Raw genomic sequence first — 17,154 nt, 5'->3', positions numbered from 1 at the left:
GTTCTATTGTTCTTTGAGGGTATGCTCGTCGTGGCTATGCCATTGTGGTCATCATCGATGGTCCAGGAGTCAGCATAAGATGACTGCGGATCCCGATCGCTGGCTAGACGTTTCCGAGGAGACATATAATAAATGTCAAAACTTAGGAAGTTCGAAGTAGGGGACTCTAGATCTTATTACACTGACTTAATTGATCAGTGTAGGTGTGAATGAACGAACTTTTGAAAATTACAGTACGCAAATCGCGCAGAAGCAGTGATAAACAATACAACAAGTAACAGACCCTGGCATGTACGGAGATCAATGATCAACTTGAACAATGAGTAAATTGTAGAGAAGAGATAAAATTCAATGCATAATATCCACCGACGTAGAATCACAAATACAATCCAGGCTAGAATGTAGCTGTGAAGTTGCGATAGGCCTCCTGTCCGATTACTCCTTCGATTTCACCCCCAGTCTGCGGGGGTGGCATTTTGTCCCTCTTGAATGTCATGATCTTTTGGAGTCGAGCACGCCAGTTAGTGATGACCTCGACTTCCTTGGTGTCTCGCTCTGTGCGTTCAAACACAGACGCAAAACCATCCGCCAGTAAACTGAGTTGCCTGACCAGCAAAGGGAGCTGTTCCGCCGATATGAGCTTGAAGTCACCAACAGGTGTAAGTCACTCATGCCAGAGGCACGTTGGACAGTGACTTTGAAATATTCGTTTTCGTGGATGTTATTAGAAAAGGCAGCGATTGCGCCAAGGGAATGGGGTTCGATGACGATGTTCACGAATTGGAACTGAGTGGCAAGCGTGTCAAAGCGATAGGGAATTCCAGAGTCATTCCACACGATTCGGACATAGTCATTTCCAATATGACGTTTTTTGTCGACGCAATACTTGTCGTGAGGTTTGGATGGCATCATCGTAGCGGTGTGGTAAAGGACTTGACCTATATCATCCCACCATGCATAGGCGTATTCGCCGTCTTCGTCCGGGCTCAGGCCACCCGCATAAACGTCAACTTGACCTCGAAGATTGATGAGCCTGCCAATGCCCTCGAGGAACCTTGTATACGCAGGCGACCCATGGGTGTTCCGTAAAATATCAAGCTCATGTGTTTGGCCAGGTGCAACGTACATGATCCCCACTTTATGGGTATCAATCACGGGAATCTGATCCAACGACCGGAAGAGAGCCGGAAGTAACGCTGCATCGACCATCCGCTGGCTAGCGGGTTGGTTCCCATCAGGGTAAGGGGAAAGCTGAAGTGCGAAGAAAGCGGGATCGACGGCAACGTATTTTCGACGTTGAGAGGGAGTAGTATGACTCCACACATAGCCAGTGATTGGATCTGGTACTGGTGGTGCAGTTCCACCATCATCCCCTACGACAACGGTTTTGATTGTGTCCTAGAATGGATGAGTCCATTAGTTTGTAGACGAGAGTTCCGACTTACACTGCGAGAATTTGTTTCCAGCGATTGATCGACACCTGCATCGGGGCGTTCAGGGCGCGGAACATCGCGCTCCATCATCATACCCGCAGCCACAGAAACCATATCAGGATCGACATCACCGGGCCCAACTAAGGGTATATTTTCTAGCTTGCAGAGGAACCTAGTCAACCCAGAAGGGCGGCGAGATAGGACTTCAATCCAACCGAGGCGAGCCAAAGAGCGGATGGTGACGACAGAGTTACCCGAAAGCCATGTCTTTTCACTGACAGCAGGTTCCGGAGATGACAGATTATTTGGGTTCATCACAATCTCACTCAGCGTCGAATGAGCGGGTCGTGGATCGGCGCTGGCGTATGCATATCGCGCCAGCCAGTCGAAGCATACCTCGGTGGGTTCGTCAATGTCATCCTTCCTTCGTTTGCTAGTAGCAACTGGCGAGTGATATATGAAATATGTCGAGGACGATGTGGAAGTTTGACTGCCAAGAACCAAACGTATACCACAGAGAACGAAATCATCCGAACATACTGAGACATTGCCCACGACATCGCGGGTGTTGCACCAGGACGATTGTGATGCTGAAGATATTGCAACGCAACACCAAACACCATTTTGAAATCTTCTTCTCGCAGATTAGCATGTAGCGCGCGGATGGAGCCGACAACGGAGAGGAAACTGAGGATGTGGACAGCCATGTCTGGGTTGGACATGATCTGTGATAGCTTCTCCAAGATTGATGGTAGGGACCTCTTGAGCGAAGACAGAAGCTCAAGGCACATAACGTCAAAGCCTGCAGACAGCAGATGATGGTCGTGGGCTGACTATCCAACCCTTCTCGAAGCACATCAACAATAGCGTGTCGCAACGGCAAGTCGAAGCGCCGTGAATAGCTGATGAGGACGGTGAGTGTGTGAAATGCTAACCCATGAGCGTCGCGAGGTTTGAGACCGAGAGGCCAGCGATCAATACTGGATGCTAATCCGCCGCTTGCCAGTCCAGAACAGAGGGACGTCAGCAACCTCACGATCGTCTCACGACACTTGGGGGCCGCAAAACAGGTGTTTGTTTGCGAGTTGGACGGGAAGATGACAGAGGACGTAGGAGAGAATTTCCCAATTTCTCTCTTTCTCTAGCACGTCGAAGATGGCAGACAAATAAGAATCGACGTGTAGGACACCAATGGACTCGGATACTGGATCATACGAAAAAATGCCCTCGCTTGGATTGTCTGGGTCTATCGAAGTGAACGGGAGAGATTCGGGAAATTGCCAGAGGGTCTCGCACGTTTTTACCTGATTTGCACTGGGCGATGGGGTTGGTAATGATGCTCTCGACCGACTGCGGCTGCCTGCCGATTGATTTGGCCTGATTCCTCTCCCACGAGATGCTCTTCTCCCATCACGCTCTTGAGTACTTCGAGGCTGGGGTTTTGCGCACGTGAGAGTCATCGTTGTTCAGGTCACCGGAACTAGTCCTCTCATCTTCTGACTGCTGCGCCTGTCCAAAAAGCGATGGCCCTTGTATCCGGCCAATCAGCGATGCCAAGGTCATAATATTGCCATCTGGATCATGATGGGCGTCAACGAAATAAAGGCGGTTGGTCCCTGTCGGCACGGATTCGCATGATGAACTGGAGAACAGTGAGACGTGTGCGGGAAGATTTTGCCTGGCTAATGAGCTGAACCAAAGTATCGAATACCCGCCTGCTAAAACGACGTTATGCCGGAGTAGTGCGTGAGGTGTGAATGCGAGTTGGCTGAATATCGAAACCAACGCCACTACTGCTACAGCTGCACGAGGCAATATTGGCTCAGATGCAGGGGAAGCGACCAATGGAGGACGAGGACTCTCATGTTCTTGAGAGTGTTGGGACTGAGAGCGAGAACCCGCAAGGGATGACAGAATTGACATGACAGAGGGCATATTCGAATCTCTCTCTCTCGCATTCCACCGCGGTGCTCTGACTGCTTTCGTGAGAGTATAGGAGTCATAACAGCAGAAGCACTGCTGGAGGGAAATGCAGGTGACGCTGGCGTGCCAGAAGTGTTGGTACACCCAGTGTCATCTTCATCTTCTTGGACTCCTCCTTCGACAGCAACAGCTGTCAAAAGGTCTATCAATTCCCGTACAGGTGCGAAGAGAGTTGGAGCCCCCGAATCTGAAGATGAGGCCACCGATGCTGATGTAGCATGCGCCTCTACTGCACGAAGGACTACTTCATCACCCAATATCCTCCATGCTACGCTGCTGTCGAATGTCAGGTCTTCCTGCAGGTTGTTTGCCTGCATCCGACAAAAATCGAAGACTAAGCCTGCCAGGGACTTCCTGTAGCTATGCATATCCTTGAGAGAGTCGTAGACGGATCGTAATGCCTTCATGATTTCCAACCGTGTTAGCGCTCGGGTAGGAGCAAATAGAGTGGGATTTGAAAGAATGTCCTCCCAGCTCTTCAACCAATCCGGTGATGCAGGTGACAGATCATGTTGTTCAAACATCATACTTGGGAGTTTGGCGGTATCTGCATCGGTAAGATGGTCCGCAATGAAGAAGAGCGTGGTGGATAGTAGCGGAATCATGTATGTCGAATGATCTCGGGCTAACAAGGATGAAAGTGTGCGTAAGAATGGCGTAGGGGCCTCGGCAGGCTGGTCTAGCGGTAGGATCAGAGGCGCTCCATCCGTGGTCCTGCGAAATTAGTTAGGATGTAAGCGACTTCCCGTAAAACGGGCAACACACCTGATCGGACGAACAAAATTGGCAAGCTGGCGAAGAGTTGCTCCTGCAACGCACGCCTCTTCATCGTCCATATCAACACCATCCTCCCTCTCGTCAAACTCCTGAAAGATATCTCTCATGGTGCATGCCGCTTCGTCCATTATCTTGTCCTTCTCCATGTCATAATCCTCCCCATTATCCGCTGGGGTAAATTTGGCCCAAGCTTCAACCGACTTGGAAAGCAATCTTCCTAGCCTTGTATGATCCCATCCAGATATATCATCCTTTGACCATGCCCGCTCCATAAGATCTTTCTCAAGATCCTTGTGGCCGGAAGCGCCTGTAGTGGGGTATGAGACGGAAGTCAGTCTGCAAATGTATGCGCGAGCCATTTTTGTGCATAGTCCTTGGCGAATGATGTTTCTCAGTGTTCTGTGCGCACCAAGAGCAATGATCGGAGCGATGTGAAGGTCCTTCCCAACATCGGCAGGAGGAAGAAGGTGTCGTTTGAGTATTGCCATGCACGAACTACCGTACGGCCCGGAGAACAATACGTTCAAATATTTGTGAATCCTGTCCTCTAAGCTAGCTGGTATATGAGTGCGACCTGCCATTATGGATACACGGGGTAAAGGGGAAGCGAAGAAGGCCTGCGCGCGCAAGAGGACAGGAAGAATGAGCGTCAAGAATTTTGGCGCGAGCGCTTTGAGCTGCGAGCTGAGGTGATCTAGATAGATGACGACCATTAACTCTGCTGGGTGTTTTCGAGAAGGCAAATTTGGGGATGAGATAGAACGGATTGAAATGGATGATGTATGACGTCTGTGAGCCCCAACATTCGTTTTTACGCCGACAGGTTGATCGGTGTAAGCGGCGAGAGGCGGTGAGGGTACGGGATCAGCAGCAGGGCTCAGGGAAGGTATTGTCAACGCCCGACCAAGAAGACCAGCATAGAACTGAAGGACACTGGCGAGGTCACCTTCAGATACACGAGCCGCGGATTCCGGTTGTTCCAGTACAGAAGATAGGAAGGTAGCCAAAAGCTCAACGTGTCGCTCTCGTTCTGCACGGTCAATAGAATCTGGGGAATCGCCCGACATGTAAGCATCAAAGGCGCCTTCTGTCCATGTCCTGAGCAAGCTAATTAATGGGATTTCGATACCAATGACTTCAGTTCCCCCTCTTGTGAGAGCCCGTAGGGCCCGTAGTCGAGGTTCCCCTACATCGGCAGTCCAGACGGTATGCAAAAATAGCGAAAAATACTGAAGAATATCTGCTGTACCCAGGTGGCCGTCAAATCTCTCCCAGAACGTTGCCATGATTTCATACCCTGCTGCCTGCAGTGAAGAAGGCGAATCGTGACCACAGAGTGCAGCCCACACTGGGTTCAGCACGGATGGTCGAGGCAATGGTGATTGTGATGCTATTAGAGTAGCCAAGGAGCGTGCATGTGTGAGACTTGGAACTGCAGGAGGAGTCAGCGCCTCAACGAGGGCATCGAAGGTCAACGTTGGCTGTATCTGGGGTTGGACGGTAGTAGATATGGTGTCGGCTTTGCGCCGCCACGCAAACGGGGCGAAGGTTGTCGTGTTTGACCTTTGTCTGAACCGGGGGTTGGCATCTGCATCCTGTTGCTGACGAGACATGTGCCGTATTGTACGATGATACTTTATGGGTTTCGACTACATAAGCCGATCTGCAGAATGTATGATGCTTTGACATAACGTACCTTCCACCCCAGATCCGAGTCAAGCTTGGCTATTTCTAAGCAGTAGACTTCGGAGCGCTCGTCTCTACGAGAAATTGAAAGCAATGGTTTTTATCGTAGGCTGCTGATGGAACTGCAAATCTGACAGTGGTGCGCACTGTGGAGAGACAAATTATCATTGGAAATATTGATATTATTATGGGAATAGATTCCGATATTGCCACCGTAACGAACGGTTAATTATTATATTACCGACCAAGTATCACACGAGAGAACTTGAAGTTGAAAACTCAATAGCAAACGATCCAATCGACTACGTATGTTGATTAACTACGATGTGTTAACACATAATCGTGATGAGTTGGTGTTACAAACAGCTAGAACAATCAGGTCACATAAGATCCGAACCCCCATCCACGATTAATCGCCCAAGCGGATCGCCTTCTCCCTGCCCGTTGATCGGAGAACAAAAGAGCATTGAAATGGCACGGGTCGGCTATAAAATCAACAGCAGTGAGGATGCCGATGCGTCATTTCTCAAACACACAGGAACACACCAGACCACTCCAGATGTGAACTCTTCTTTCACTTCAATTTCTTTCCCTGCTTCATCCTTTGCCTTTGTTATCCGGAACGCTGCAAGGAGATTTGCCACCGCACTCCACATCACAGCTTCGGCAATGAAACGCCCTGGGCACCTGACCAGATTGTGAGAAGAACAATTCCTGAATGAGGTTGATCTCACTCACCCTCTCCTTCCAAATCCCCACATAGGTTTGGCCGCTATCGTGTCTGGTAAAAGTGTTCCATCACTTGCCAAAGTGCCTTTCTGGTTTGAGAACATCCGGATCATCGTGTCCTTCTCTGGACATGTCCCTGAAGAGGCGACCAAGTTACAAAGCGCAAAACTCATCAGAAAATTGACACAAACCATATATTAGGCATAATGAGAGAGCCTATGGTGAAACACGTCACATTAGTATGGATGCAAACATAAGAATAAACCCGCCGAAAGTCAGAATCGGCCGACTAACCTTTTGGAATGAAATAGCCCTCGAAGATGTCGTCATTTGATGTTGCATGAGCAAGACCTGTCGGAACAATGAGAATGGCATGGTTGACACATCAAGTCCCTCACCAAGTGGTGAAACGACATGCCAACGAATAGTTTCCCGAAAAACTGCCTCCACATACTTCAAATATGGTCGATCAGAAAAATCCGGCAGCCTATCAACGCCGACGACAGAATCAATTTCTTGTTGAGCCGCGAGCGAGCCGCTGAGCCTCAGGATGCAAAACCATCGCTAGTATGAAAGAGGACAATGTGGAAGAGCTCTGTGTAATCCATCAGCTGATCTGTCTGCGGTCTACGTCGTAGTGTAGCATGGTGGACCCGCCGTATCAAACCCAGCTATGAACGTACGTATGTTGGCTCGTCCTGTAACGTAATAGAAAGCGAGTACACTCACCAACAAAGACAGTCAATGCAATTTGTTTCACTGCCTGTTCTGGAAAGGCCTCCTTTCCCTCGTCCATTTCAGTCAGAAGATCCGATACCATTGACTTTGGTGCATTTCCAATGGCCTTCAGCCCCTGTGAGTATTCGCGTCTACGAGACTACTATGTCGCGTGCTCACCATATTCCTTTTTACGTATTCAAATGGTTCGTTCATGGACTCAAGTGCGAGCTTTCGCGTACGCTGCGCGATACGCTGGAATGCTGCACACCGGAAACCAGGCAGGTAGTCGCGTAACTGCAACGAGGTAGCATCAGAAGTTCTATCTTAAATAAAATTGCGTACGTATAGGGAATGCCGTGAGTATTGCACTCCTTTCAGGTGGAAGGCCAACATTTATTAGCTCCAGAAGTTCGGCGACCAGGCTCCCGCATTGTCGAGCCTGGTAGACGTACCATTGTGCCAGTGTGTCCAGTCTAAGTAGAGTGGCTTTGAGTGATTCCCTGCCAGTCCCCGACTCCCACGATAGTCGGAAAAGAGTTTTCTCAGACGCAAATGACACAATATTCTAATAGTGGTTACCTGGTAGTCCGAGTCAGAGTGAACGATTTTGAGACGATTCAGCGTGCGATTACCTGTACTAAGGACGATTCAAAATGCGAAAATCGTGTGAAAATCGCAGTTACTTTGAACACCCCAATCTGAATTATCTGATATTATTGATAACCAGAACGGATTCTCAACGCGATTCTCGTGTAAATATGTGTGTATGCTAAGTACCTTGCAGGTGACACCGTGATGCGATAGAAAATCCTCCCTTTGAGTTGGACACACCGGTGACACGGACCACACAAGAGGCCGCGACGGACGCAAAGGCAAGTGCAAGTACAGAATCTAATTATGTTTGCATTGCAGGTAAAGAAAAAAACGAGCGTAAATCCGCTTGCATTGCCAACGCGCGGAGGCTCGAAAGCCTTATGGAACGTAAATTCAATAGCTCGGATGCTGTTCTCGAGGATGGGGACTCAGAACTAGTATTGACATCCTGTTCAGACTCTGAACAGGATGTCAAATAATTTTAGTGATGTTCCGGCCCGGCTTGGCCCCAAAGCCGTGGCTTTGGCCTGGCCTGGCCTGAGATGACTCTGGCTTGCAAAAAAAATCCAGGCCGGGCCAAAGCTGCTGATGACGGCTGGCTTGCCATGAATACAAAGAAGCCTTGAAGATAGCTGTTGTATGAATACATAGCCTTCTACAATAGCAAGGGGTGTATTGATACTCCTGCCAGGGTGTGGTGAGGCGAAAGCTGTACAAGATGAGGAGGGATTCAATTCAAAGTAACAGGCTGAGTAGTGGTGGAGACAGAGACATGATAAGTACATTAAAATTCAACATACTTGCAGGTACTAATAGTTAGCGAGATAAGGCGTGACATCGTGAAGGAAAACAAAATGGTTGAAGGGATGCATAACAAAGAGAGAAGCTGTTTGAAGGTAGGGAGACAACATAGATTTATATGGGTGCATCTGCGAGTACATTGAGGCATAGAAGTAGACACTGGACCAGGGGCTCCAAGGCATGGACTAGAGGCAGTCAGTCCCAAAGAGAGAGGCAGCGGCGATCTCCATAGCTTAGTCAGCGACGGGCGCACTCAGGCGGCTCTGCTCTGAACTCATTTCTCGTATTGTAGTTGTTTATTCATGGCAGATGCAATAGAGCACGGCCTTTCCATGTCACAATCAGTAATGTGGCGGGCAGTGAGGGTTTAGCAAGTAGAGTCTATCGTCAAAGGTAGCGGAAACAGGTCGATATGTTGCCTCCACTCAGAGAATGATTCCAAAGAATGCTCCTTGTGCAATTCCAAGGCAAACGCAAGCAAAGCTATGTACAGAAGGATCCTTCATGGTAGTACTCACTCAGCTGTGAACTAACTCCCAAATGTTGCTTGCTGCTTCGTTCATCGCATCTCGCCACATCTCTCCCGCCCTGCCGTCTTTTCCATCTGCATGTTTTCCTTCAAGAACGTATGGAATGCCGCGATCTCCACCCCAGCTCACACCCCCAACAAGAGGGAGTTGCGCTAGTAGAGGGATCCCAAGGCGCGATGCATTAGCTGAAGTCCCAAATAGCTCATGCGCGGTGTTGCAAGAAGGACATAGGAAGGACGCTTGGTTAAGGATGAGACCTGTTATCTGTAGATGGCGACGAACAAAATGAGGGTGAGGCCGAAAGACAATATGTATAATACTTACCGGAACGGAGATCTTTTTGAACATAGAAATTCCTCTTCTTACATCTGTTAGTGCGATGTCCTGTGGAGTTGAAACGATGACTGCGCCTATTTCATTTTAGACGGCGAACAACATCTGAAGAGCTCGTGGAAGCGAACCGTCGACGACAACTAATTGTCCCAGTGTAAGAGGGACATCTCCCGTTCCCGGGGGCATATCTATGACTAGTACGTCCAGCCCAGGACCAGATCCACCAGCGTCCCGCCAGTCAACATCGAAGAGGAGTTGCTGCACGGCTTTTTGAACCATAAGGCCGCGCCAGACAATCGCACCTTCAAATTCTGTGGAGTCGGGCGGCGGCCGAGGGACAAGGTAGCCCATAGACATTGTAGGAATGCCATGATTAATTATGGGGAGAAGAGCGCCAGCTAGTAACAGAGTCACCGGAAGCTCACGGTGTGTGTCAGGAAACGAACCGGGAGTTAAATGTGGATCGTCCGAATGCTGGAGTCCCATCAAGGTAGGAATAGAAGGTCCAAAAATAGTCCAAATCAAGTATGCCAACTCGTGGTCGATGAGACAGCATTGCGAGGGAGAAAGCAAGATTTACTTCATTCGTGGTCATTCGAAAAGTTCCGTTCAGTTGCTGCTGAAACGTACCTGCTATTGTGCTCTTGCCCACAACCCCCCTTTCCGCTTGCTACAACGATTACCTTCTTTACGTGCTCGATATGTCGTTTTTGGATTGGCCCGCCGCGTCGGGGCATTTGGGGTGCAGAGGGCGGACGAAATGGGAGACCCTACTAGGACGCATTGTCAGAAACACAGACATAAAAGTCCTTCAACTCACCAAAGGATTTTCATGGCTTCGGCTTGCAGTCGACGCGAAGGTGCGCGGAACCGTACCATAGTGCCGTACTAAATTTAAGGTGAACTTCATCAACAGAAGTGACAATATTTGAGCAAATTACATAGTGTAGCACAACAACAACAACAACAACAACACACATGATGCCATCGAGTTCTCTGCACACAGCCTTTGTCCTAGTCCAACGCTGGAGGTAGCACAACAACACACATAATCGAGTTCTCTGCACGCAGCCTTTGCCCTAGTCCAACGCTGGGGGCATCACTGTCAACACATCTCCAGCTGGCTCCTGCGAGGTTGTTTGTAGATGAAGCCTCAGCCTGGTTGGTGGTGGTCCAGAACCATGGTTCGAACCGGATTTTTGGTCCGGTCACCGCAGGCTCCTCCGAGATACTCACGCACGTTTGAAATCTTGGGTCCACTGTCGTTTCAGAGACATCAATGTCTTCGAAATCCAGCTTGCAGCGCTTACAACAATACGCAAAAACTTTTCACGAGCCAGCAAGGCTGCGACAACAGGTAGAACTGATGCATGTTCGGCATCTCGTGGATTATTTACAGCGCTCGTCAATGTCCCCACCTGCATACGCTTATGAATGGTTGAAAGTGCACACGCTGGATCACTCACAGCGGTCAAGTTCAATGATGGTCAAGTGCATTTCTGGATCTGAAGCTTTCGCAATTGACAATGACCTACTTCCATATATACCACTATCATGATCTAGTGGGGGTCGCGACACGCCTCAGCGGGCTACTGCAGACCGAAAATGCATCCGTAACGCCTAGTAACCAGCGCCTATGTGGGGAGGAGTCGTGGTGCCACTGACATCGAGGGCTTCTATATTCAAGCTTACAAACGAGACTACAAAACTCCCAAGTACTTCAATCATATTCTATGTATTCAAGTATTTGAGATTTCCCTATTCCAAGATCTCCATTGCTCGAGCGGCAGTGAAATTTGTTCAAAAGCGAGACATTGATCAACTCAACATCAAACTGCTAGCACTTTGCACGTCATGCCATCAGCGCTTCAACGTTCAACGTTCAACCATCATCTGCACTGATACTAAGTAGAAACGCGACTCACCGGCACCCTAGTTCACTGTCACAAATATTGCCACACACGTCATGACAGCCTACCATACCGGTGAGTCATATGGTGGACACAAAATATTCATACTCACAACAAATGTTGCCCACCGGCAGACATACCTGCCCAGGGCAACAATGCCAGTCTGGGCACAATTTAGGACAAACCTCCGGTACTAACGGCAGTGGGACTGGCAGATACTGATGCTGTCAAAGCAGCAGCAACGGTGAGGACAGAGGAGAAACGCATCGTTTGTGAGGATGTGATATGTGGGGTCAAGTTGATCTAAATGGGACAGTAGGAAGACGGCTTGTTATACATGTGCTGAATATTAATATTATTCTTAGCTTCATGTCCGGGTGACGCAGGAAGTATCTATCCATTTGAAATCCGTTTTCGAACATGCAATATGCAATGCCAGATAGATTGCCGTTGTGAAGCAAGACGAGTTGGCAAAATATCATTAGTTGCGATGCAAAACCAATGCCAGCTCGAATTTGCTTTGTTTTTCCAGCTGATGATCCGTGGAGCGATGAGCTATATGCCAGCCATTTAGTATTGTAAGCCATCATGGCAACCTGAGCATCAGGAAAACCTTCCGATACTAAGTATGTCAAATTGCGGAAAAAAAAACTAGACAAGTTGTACGAATTAGTGCTAGATCAATAAAAAGCATTTCGGCTGGGAATATATGAGTCTCACCGGTTTACTGATGATCATGACTTGTAAAAAAAATCAGCAAGTGTGCCTAGCTTAGTATCGGAGGGTTTTCCTGATGAGCAGACACAGCGGAGGGGTGGGCTTTGAAGTTTGCTCCCTGGCACGCGGGACGCACGTGGGTGGACACCGCTCCAAGTCAGCATAAGATAGCGAACCAATATCAAACGGTCCGATTGACTACGAGTAGTAATTAAGTACAATGTGTCAACACATAATCGCGATGAGTTGGTGTTACAAGTTAACTAACTCGCCTCGTACAGCTAGAATAATCAGGTCACATGAGATCCAAACCCTCATCCAAGATTAATCACCCAAGCGGATAGCCTTCTCCCTTCCCGTCGATCGGAGGACAAAGGAACATTGAAACGGCACGGGTCGGCTATAAAATCAACAGCAATGAGGATACCGATGCTTCATATCTCAAGCACACAGGAACACACCAGACCACTCCAGATGTGAACTCTTCTTTCACTTCAATTTCTTTCCCTGCTTCATCCTTTGCTTTTGTTATCCGGAACGCTGCAAGGAGGTGCACCACCGCACTCCAGGTTGCAGCTTCGGCAATGAAACGCCCTGGGCACCTAACCAGATTGTGAGAAGAACAATTCCTGGATGAGGTCGGACTCCCACTCACCCTCTCCTTCCAAAACCCCACATAGGTTTGGCCGCTATCGTGTCTGGTAAAAGCGTCCCGTCACTTGCAAAGTGCCTTTCGGGTCTGAAAACATCAGGATCATCGTGTCCTTCTCTGGACATGTCCCTGAAGAGGCGACCAAGTTACAAAGCGCAAAACTCATCAGAAAATTGACACAAACCATATATTAGGCATAATGAGAGAGCCTATGGTGAAACACGTCACATTAATATGTGATGCAAACATAAGAATAAACCCGCCGACTAACCTTTTGGAATGAAATAGCCCTCGAAGACGTCATCGCTTGATGTTGCATGAGGAAGACCTGCCGGAACAATGAGAATGATATGGCTGACACATCAAGTCCCTCACCAAGTGGTGCAACGACATGCCAACGAATAGTTTCCCGGAAAACTGCCTCCACGTACTTCAAAGATGGTCGGTCATAAAAATCCGGCAGTCTATCAACGCCAACGACAGAATCAATTTCTTGTTGAGCGAGCCGCTGAGCCTCGGGATGCAAAACCATCGCTAGTATGAAAGAAGACAACGTGGAAGAGCTCTGTGTAATCCATCAGCTGATCTGTCCGCAGTCTACGTCTTAGTGTAGCATGGTGGACCCACCGTATCAAACCCAGCTATGAACGTATGTATGTTGGCTCGTCCTGTAACGTAATAGAAACCGAACACACTCACCAACAAAGACGGTCAAGGCAACTTCTTTCACTGCCTGTTCTGGAAAAGCCTCCTTTCCCTCGCCCATTTCAGACAAAAGATCCGACACCATTGACTTCGGTGCATTTCCAGCGGCCTTCAGCCCCCATGAGTATTCGCATTCACAAGATTACTAGTATGTCGCGTGCTCACCATATTCCTTTTTACGTATTCAAATGGTTCGTTCATGGACTCAAGTGCGAGCTTTCGCGTACGCTGCGCAATACGCTGGAATGCTGCACCCGGAAACCAGGCAGGTAGTCGCGTAACTGCAATGAGGTAGCATCAGAAGTTCTATCTTAAATAAAATTGCGTACGTATAGGGAATGCCGTGAGTATTGCACTCCTTTCAGGTGGAAGGCCAACATTTATTAGCTCCAGAAGTTCGGCGACCGATTTAATCGGGCGAGCATCCCAAGAGACTTTATCATGTCCGTACGTTACGCACATGATAATCGAAGCAGTGTACCTGGTCCCATCTCAGTAATCGTAGGGCCGTCAGCGGGCGAAGAATGGCGAACTTACAGGAAAAGGTGCTTCTCGAACGCCTCAGGAGAGTCAAGAAGGTTAGACAACAGCTGGCGAGCCTTGGTTAAGTAGAGATCTCGATAAGAATCTGCTGCGTCAGATCGCAATGCTTGGTGAAACAATCGTCGATGAAGCCGGAGTGTATCTCCATACGGAAGAAATGCCGTGATGAAATCTATGCCAAAACTAATGGTTTGTCGCGATTAGAGCGAATAACAAGGAGGAAGTGCGACCTCACAGTCTGGGCACAGGACCTGCAGGACGGTCAGAGTATATCGCTGAGCGTTGATCAAGGAGTTGCCGTGCAACTCTCTCAGAGTTGATTATGACGACGGTCTGGCCGATCAGACGACATGATACAATGGGACCTACTGGAGATGTGAGAGAGGCAAGTATTTAAAATTGCAGTACTGACCATATTTCTCCTTCCATTCACTATATGTACGCCATGGATTCACTACGTCGATGTCACCAATGTTCCCAATGAATGGCAGTGATCGCGGGTCCCGGCGGAAGGGGCAGCCCAGCTGACTTCCTTGACCAGGACCAGCAACATAGTAGCAACAAGACCGTGACGGTTACGACGAGGATATAGGGGAACGACATCTTCACGCTGCTGTACTGGATATGGTGCTGGGATGCGTTATTCAGAAAACCGTCACGTTCGGGAAGAGGAGCTTATTTGTACTCTGCTGTTACAGTTGAAATGGCATGGGACGTCGTATCAAAGCTTTGAATTTGAAGGCTCGTACCGAATAACCACAATACATAAAAGTCACCAGATGACATATTAATTTCGGACATTGTTTTGCAACCTGCCATTTTTATTAGTAAGTTACTGCTTGAACGCGCGTCGAACATTGGCGTAACGATGCTAACCTTGAAAAGATGGTTTGTAAAAAAGGTTCCTCCTAATACACTTAGTGTAGTAACACTAGATTAAACTGAGTTCGTACTTACTTGGTTGTATCTCCTAAAGTACTGTGTACAGGTGTTGCACACGTGCTGTACGTGCGTAGGTCCACTCAAAACCAGATATGTAGCGCTTGAATGCGGTCTCAGATCGGTCTCGGGTGTTGTATCATGACATATAAGCTTCAGGTATGAAGACGAGTGACCGAGAAAAGTTCTTGGTCCCCAAGAGTTGCGCAACGTCACTTCAAGGTACCCAGAACGCTAGGCCCAAAGTTCAAACGCAAGACTACGGTGTTTCATTTTCTATCTCCGATCAGATCCACTTGCTAAGGACTCGATTGGGCTCTCGGGCTCAACTGGTATAAACCCTCACCTCGTTCCGGTGTCCTCACGACTTCGCTAGTCTCCCGATACGTCTGCCGAATGTATCGCATTGACTGCTCACTGATCCCAGTGTAACGACGGATCATTGGGTCCTTGATATTTAGCAAGCTCATTTGCAGAGCAATTTGCTTTCGTTCCTTGGATATGTATCGTCCCATGATATCGTAGATCAAGCTTAAGCTTGACTGTCAGAAGTCACAAGTTTGTGGTCCGACTTATTGCCGAATGTATGTATTTTTTCTTTCTCCGGCCTAGCGTTCTGCAAATGGCTGTAATAATACAAGACCCGAGCAGCCCATCTTTGTTAGTTCCAAACAGTTAATATCGGTTAGTATTAAAGTTGTGGGCAGAAATGGCAGGACCATGTTCAAGCGTAGCAGATGGCAGAATCACGTGTCCGTTGTGACCCGCCATGGCGCGTCACCGAGCAAGCTGGTGTGGTCACCGTCTAACGACCCCGAGTGTGAATCCAGGGTCCAGGCTGCACTCGCGTAAGGGTCGCAAATGATACCTACAAGAATATTTCGTCGTTGTAGCGGCGTGATCTACATAGCCTATATTAGGAGAAGACAACTGGCTGATGGAACTAGACCAAAAAACGGACGAATGTTCAATTGGGGGGTATGACAAAAGATAGCGAAATCGTAACGGCGCTCGCGCCCCAAGTTGGCAACTCCCTGACACCACATTGAATTGATTTCGCTTTGCCTCGTGCAATTTGCTCAAGATATGAGTCAGTTATCTACGGTCCAAATCATGCACCTACGTTGTCCTCATCCCCAATTGGCATACCCGAATAGTTGCTCACTGTTGACTCAAGTTTTCAGCCGACGGTGTGAGCGCATGTGAGTCGGTAAAAGTCGAAATCGACTCGCCGTAGAGTACACAGTACTTAGTCGTCACTAGTGGGGTGACCATGGTGTGCCCACCCGTGCTATGGAAGTTGCTGATAAGTTAACCTTGACAAGCAAGGTAAGTTGCCGGTTGGTCAAGACTGTGAGGGATACGATGATAATGACGTCCATGTATCCGCAGTGGCCATCAATGCTACGTACAGCAGCGTACAGCTCAGGTACTACATATGAATATACCTCGATGGAGCTGATGGTAGTCACGTTTTATAAGGAACTTCATCAGGGAATACTCCGGATTTTGCCAAGCGCATAATCAAGCTTAAGTTCTGAACCGATGATGAAACCACTCGCTTTTGGTACAAGAGGCAAAAAGGGAATGGGAACTTCACTGAGTGTCGTTTTCTGATTCAGAGACTGGTCTTTGCCACTGATGTAATTGATCATGATGCGTTCAGGGACTTGTCACGTTTCCGGGACACCACCCTGTTGGGAGCCGATCTACTATTCGGAATGTTAACTACGTAGACGAGACCCTTAATTGTGGCAGTGTGCTTCGACAATTGAGTCTGTATCATCTATTACTATCAGTGCCCTGTTATCATTAGATCGGCTCCCAACAGGATGGGAAACTCAAGTCCCAACCACCGCCCTCGCGTATACCTATTCTGCGCTGTCCTGTCATGTTCGCGCCACTCCCTTAAACGCCCATCGTCGAGCCACCCAACCAATACTCGATATCGACACTCCCGAATTCAACTCCCACAATGCTGCCAGCTCTGGCGCCGCCGTCGAACAGAAACCACCGCTACTCCGAATTCTGCTCCCAACGTCTGAGATGAGGATGAAATATACAAATTATGACTATCAATATCTGACAGGGACATGTATGTG

General features: G+C 48.5%; 5 protein-coding genes across 5 annotated transcripts; all 5 read right to left on the bottom strand.

The window, feature by feature from the left end:
- Positions 1–394: 394 nt before the first annotated feature.
- On the bottom strand, positions 395–6,040 carry DFJ58DRAFT_745252 (uncharacterized protein; the record flags this gene model as incomplete). Its single annotated transcript, XM_041387377.1, has 10 exons — positions 5,890–6,040; positions 4,182–5,827; positions 3,451–4,130; positions 2,848–3,409; positions 2,481–2,789; positions 2,268–2,431; positions 1,989–2,235; positions 1,446–1,923; positions 656–1,398; positions 395–605 (listed from the first exon to the last, which is right to left on the bottom strand). Exons 2-10 carry the CDS (start codon positions 5,804–5,806, stop codon positions 395–397), a joined length of 5,019 nt encoding a protein of 1,672 aa, XP_041244707.1. The 5' UTR covers positions 5,807–5,827; positions 5,890–6,040.
- A 248-nt stretch (positions 6,041–6,288) lies between these two features.
- On the bottom strand, positions 6,289–7,783 carry DFJ58DRAFT_840839 (uncharacterized protein; the record flags this gene model as incomplete). Its single annotated transcript, XM_041392645.1, has 8 exons — positions 6,289–6,364; positions 6,426–6,566; positions 6,618–6,744; positions 6,903–6,959; positions 7,292–7,306; positions 7,338–7,461; positions 7,506–7,622; positions 7,781–7,783. The coding sequence occupies 8 exons, from the start codon at positions 7,781–7,783 to the stop codon at positions 6,289–6,291; spliced, it is 660 nt and encodes a 219-aa protein (XP_041244706.1).
- Positions 7,784–9,241: 1,458 nt separating this feature from the next.
- DFJ58DRAFT_840838 (ParA/MinD ATPase like-domain-containing protein) lies at positions 9,242–9,943 on the bottom strand (the record flags this gene model as incomplete). The annotated part of the gene is made up of 3 exons (XM_041392644.1): positions 9,242–9,517; positions 9,578–9,663; positions 9,715–9,943. The coding sequence occupies 3 exons, from the start codon at positions 9,941–9,943 to the stop codon at positions 9,242–9,244; spliced, it is 591 nt and encodes a 196-aa protein (XP_041244705.1).
- On the bottom strand, positions 9,793–10,635 carry DFJ58DRAFT_338778 (uncharacterized protein). Its single transcript, XM_041379936.1, has 5 exons — positions 10,563–10,635; positions 10,407–10,490; positions 10,217–10,356; positions 10,033–10,165; positions 9,793–9,897 (listed from the first exon to the last, which is right to left on the bottom strand). Exons 1-4 carry the CDS (start codon positions 10,572–10,574, stop codon positions 10,108–10,110), a joined length of 294 nt encoding a protein of 97 aa, XP_041244704.1. The 5' UTR covers positions 10,575–10,635; the 3' UTR covers positions 9,793–9,897; positions 10,033–10,107.
- A 1,902-nt stretch (positions 10,636–12,537) lies between these two features.
- On the bottom strand, positions 12,538–14,666 carry DFJ58DRAFT_840836 (CyP450 monooxygenase; the record flags this gene model as incomplete). Its single annotated transcript, XM_041392643.1, has 14 exons — positions 12,538–12,613; positions 12,675–12,815; positions 12,869–12,994; positions 13,050–13,074; positions 13,137–13,193; positions 13,241–13,430; positions 13,493–13,533; positions 13,565–13,679; positions 13,736–13,851; positions 13,900–14,051; positions 14,108–14,296; positions 14,349–14,478; positions 14,526–14,545; positions 14,569–14,666. The coding sequence occupies 14 exons, from the start codon at positions 14,664–14,666 to the stop codon at positions 12,538–12,540; spliced, it is 1,476 nt and encodes a 491-aa protein (XP_041244703.1).
- Between the last annotated feature and the right edge of the window lie 2,488 nt (positions 14,667–17,154).

This window comes from Suillus subalutaceus (genome assembly GCF_016647625.1).
Source record: "Suillus subalutaceus strain FC151 chromosome Unknown DFJ58scaffold_43, whole genome shotgun sequence".
Taxonomy (NCBI): domain Eukaryota; kingdom Fungi; phylum Basidiomycota; class Agaricomycetes; order Boletales; family Suillaceae; genus Suillus; species Suillus subalutaceus.
The sequence above is the reverse complement of the archived record's forward strand: the minus strand, read 5'-3'. Positions and strand labels throughout refer to the sequence as shown.

Excerpts from the sequence above, each read along its gene's own strand:
- DFJ58DRAFT_338778 (XM_041379936.1), bottom strand. Across the intron at positions 10,357-10,406 it reads GAAGCCATGAAAATCCTTTG|GGTCTCCCATTTCGTCCGCC; the intron begins GTGAGTTGAAGG and ends GCGTCCTAGTAG. Across the intron at positions 10,166-10,216 it reads GGGCAAGAGCACAATAGCAG|TAAATCTTGCTTTCTCCCTC; the intron begins GTACGTTTCAGC and ends CCACGAATGAAG.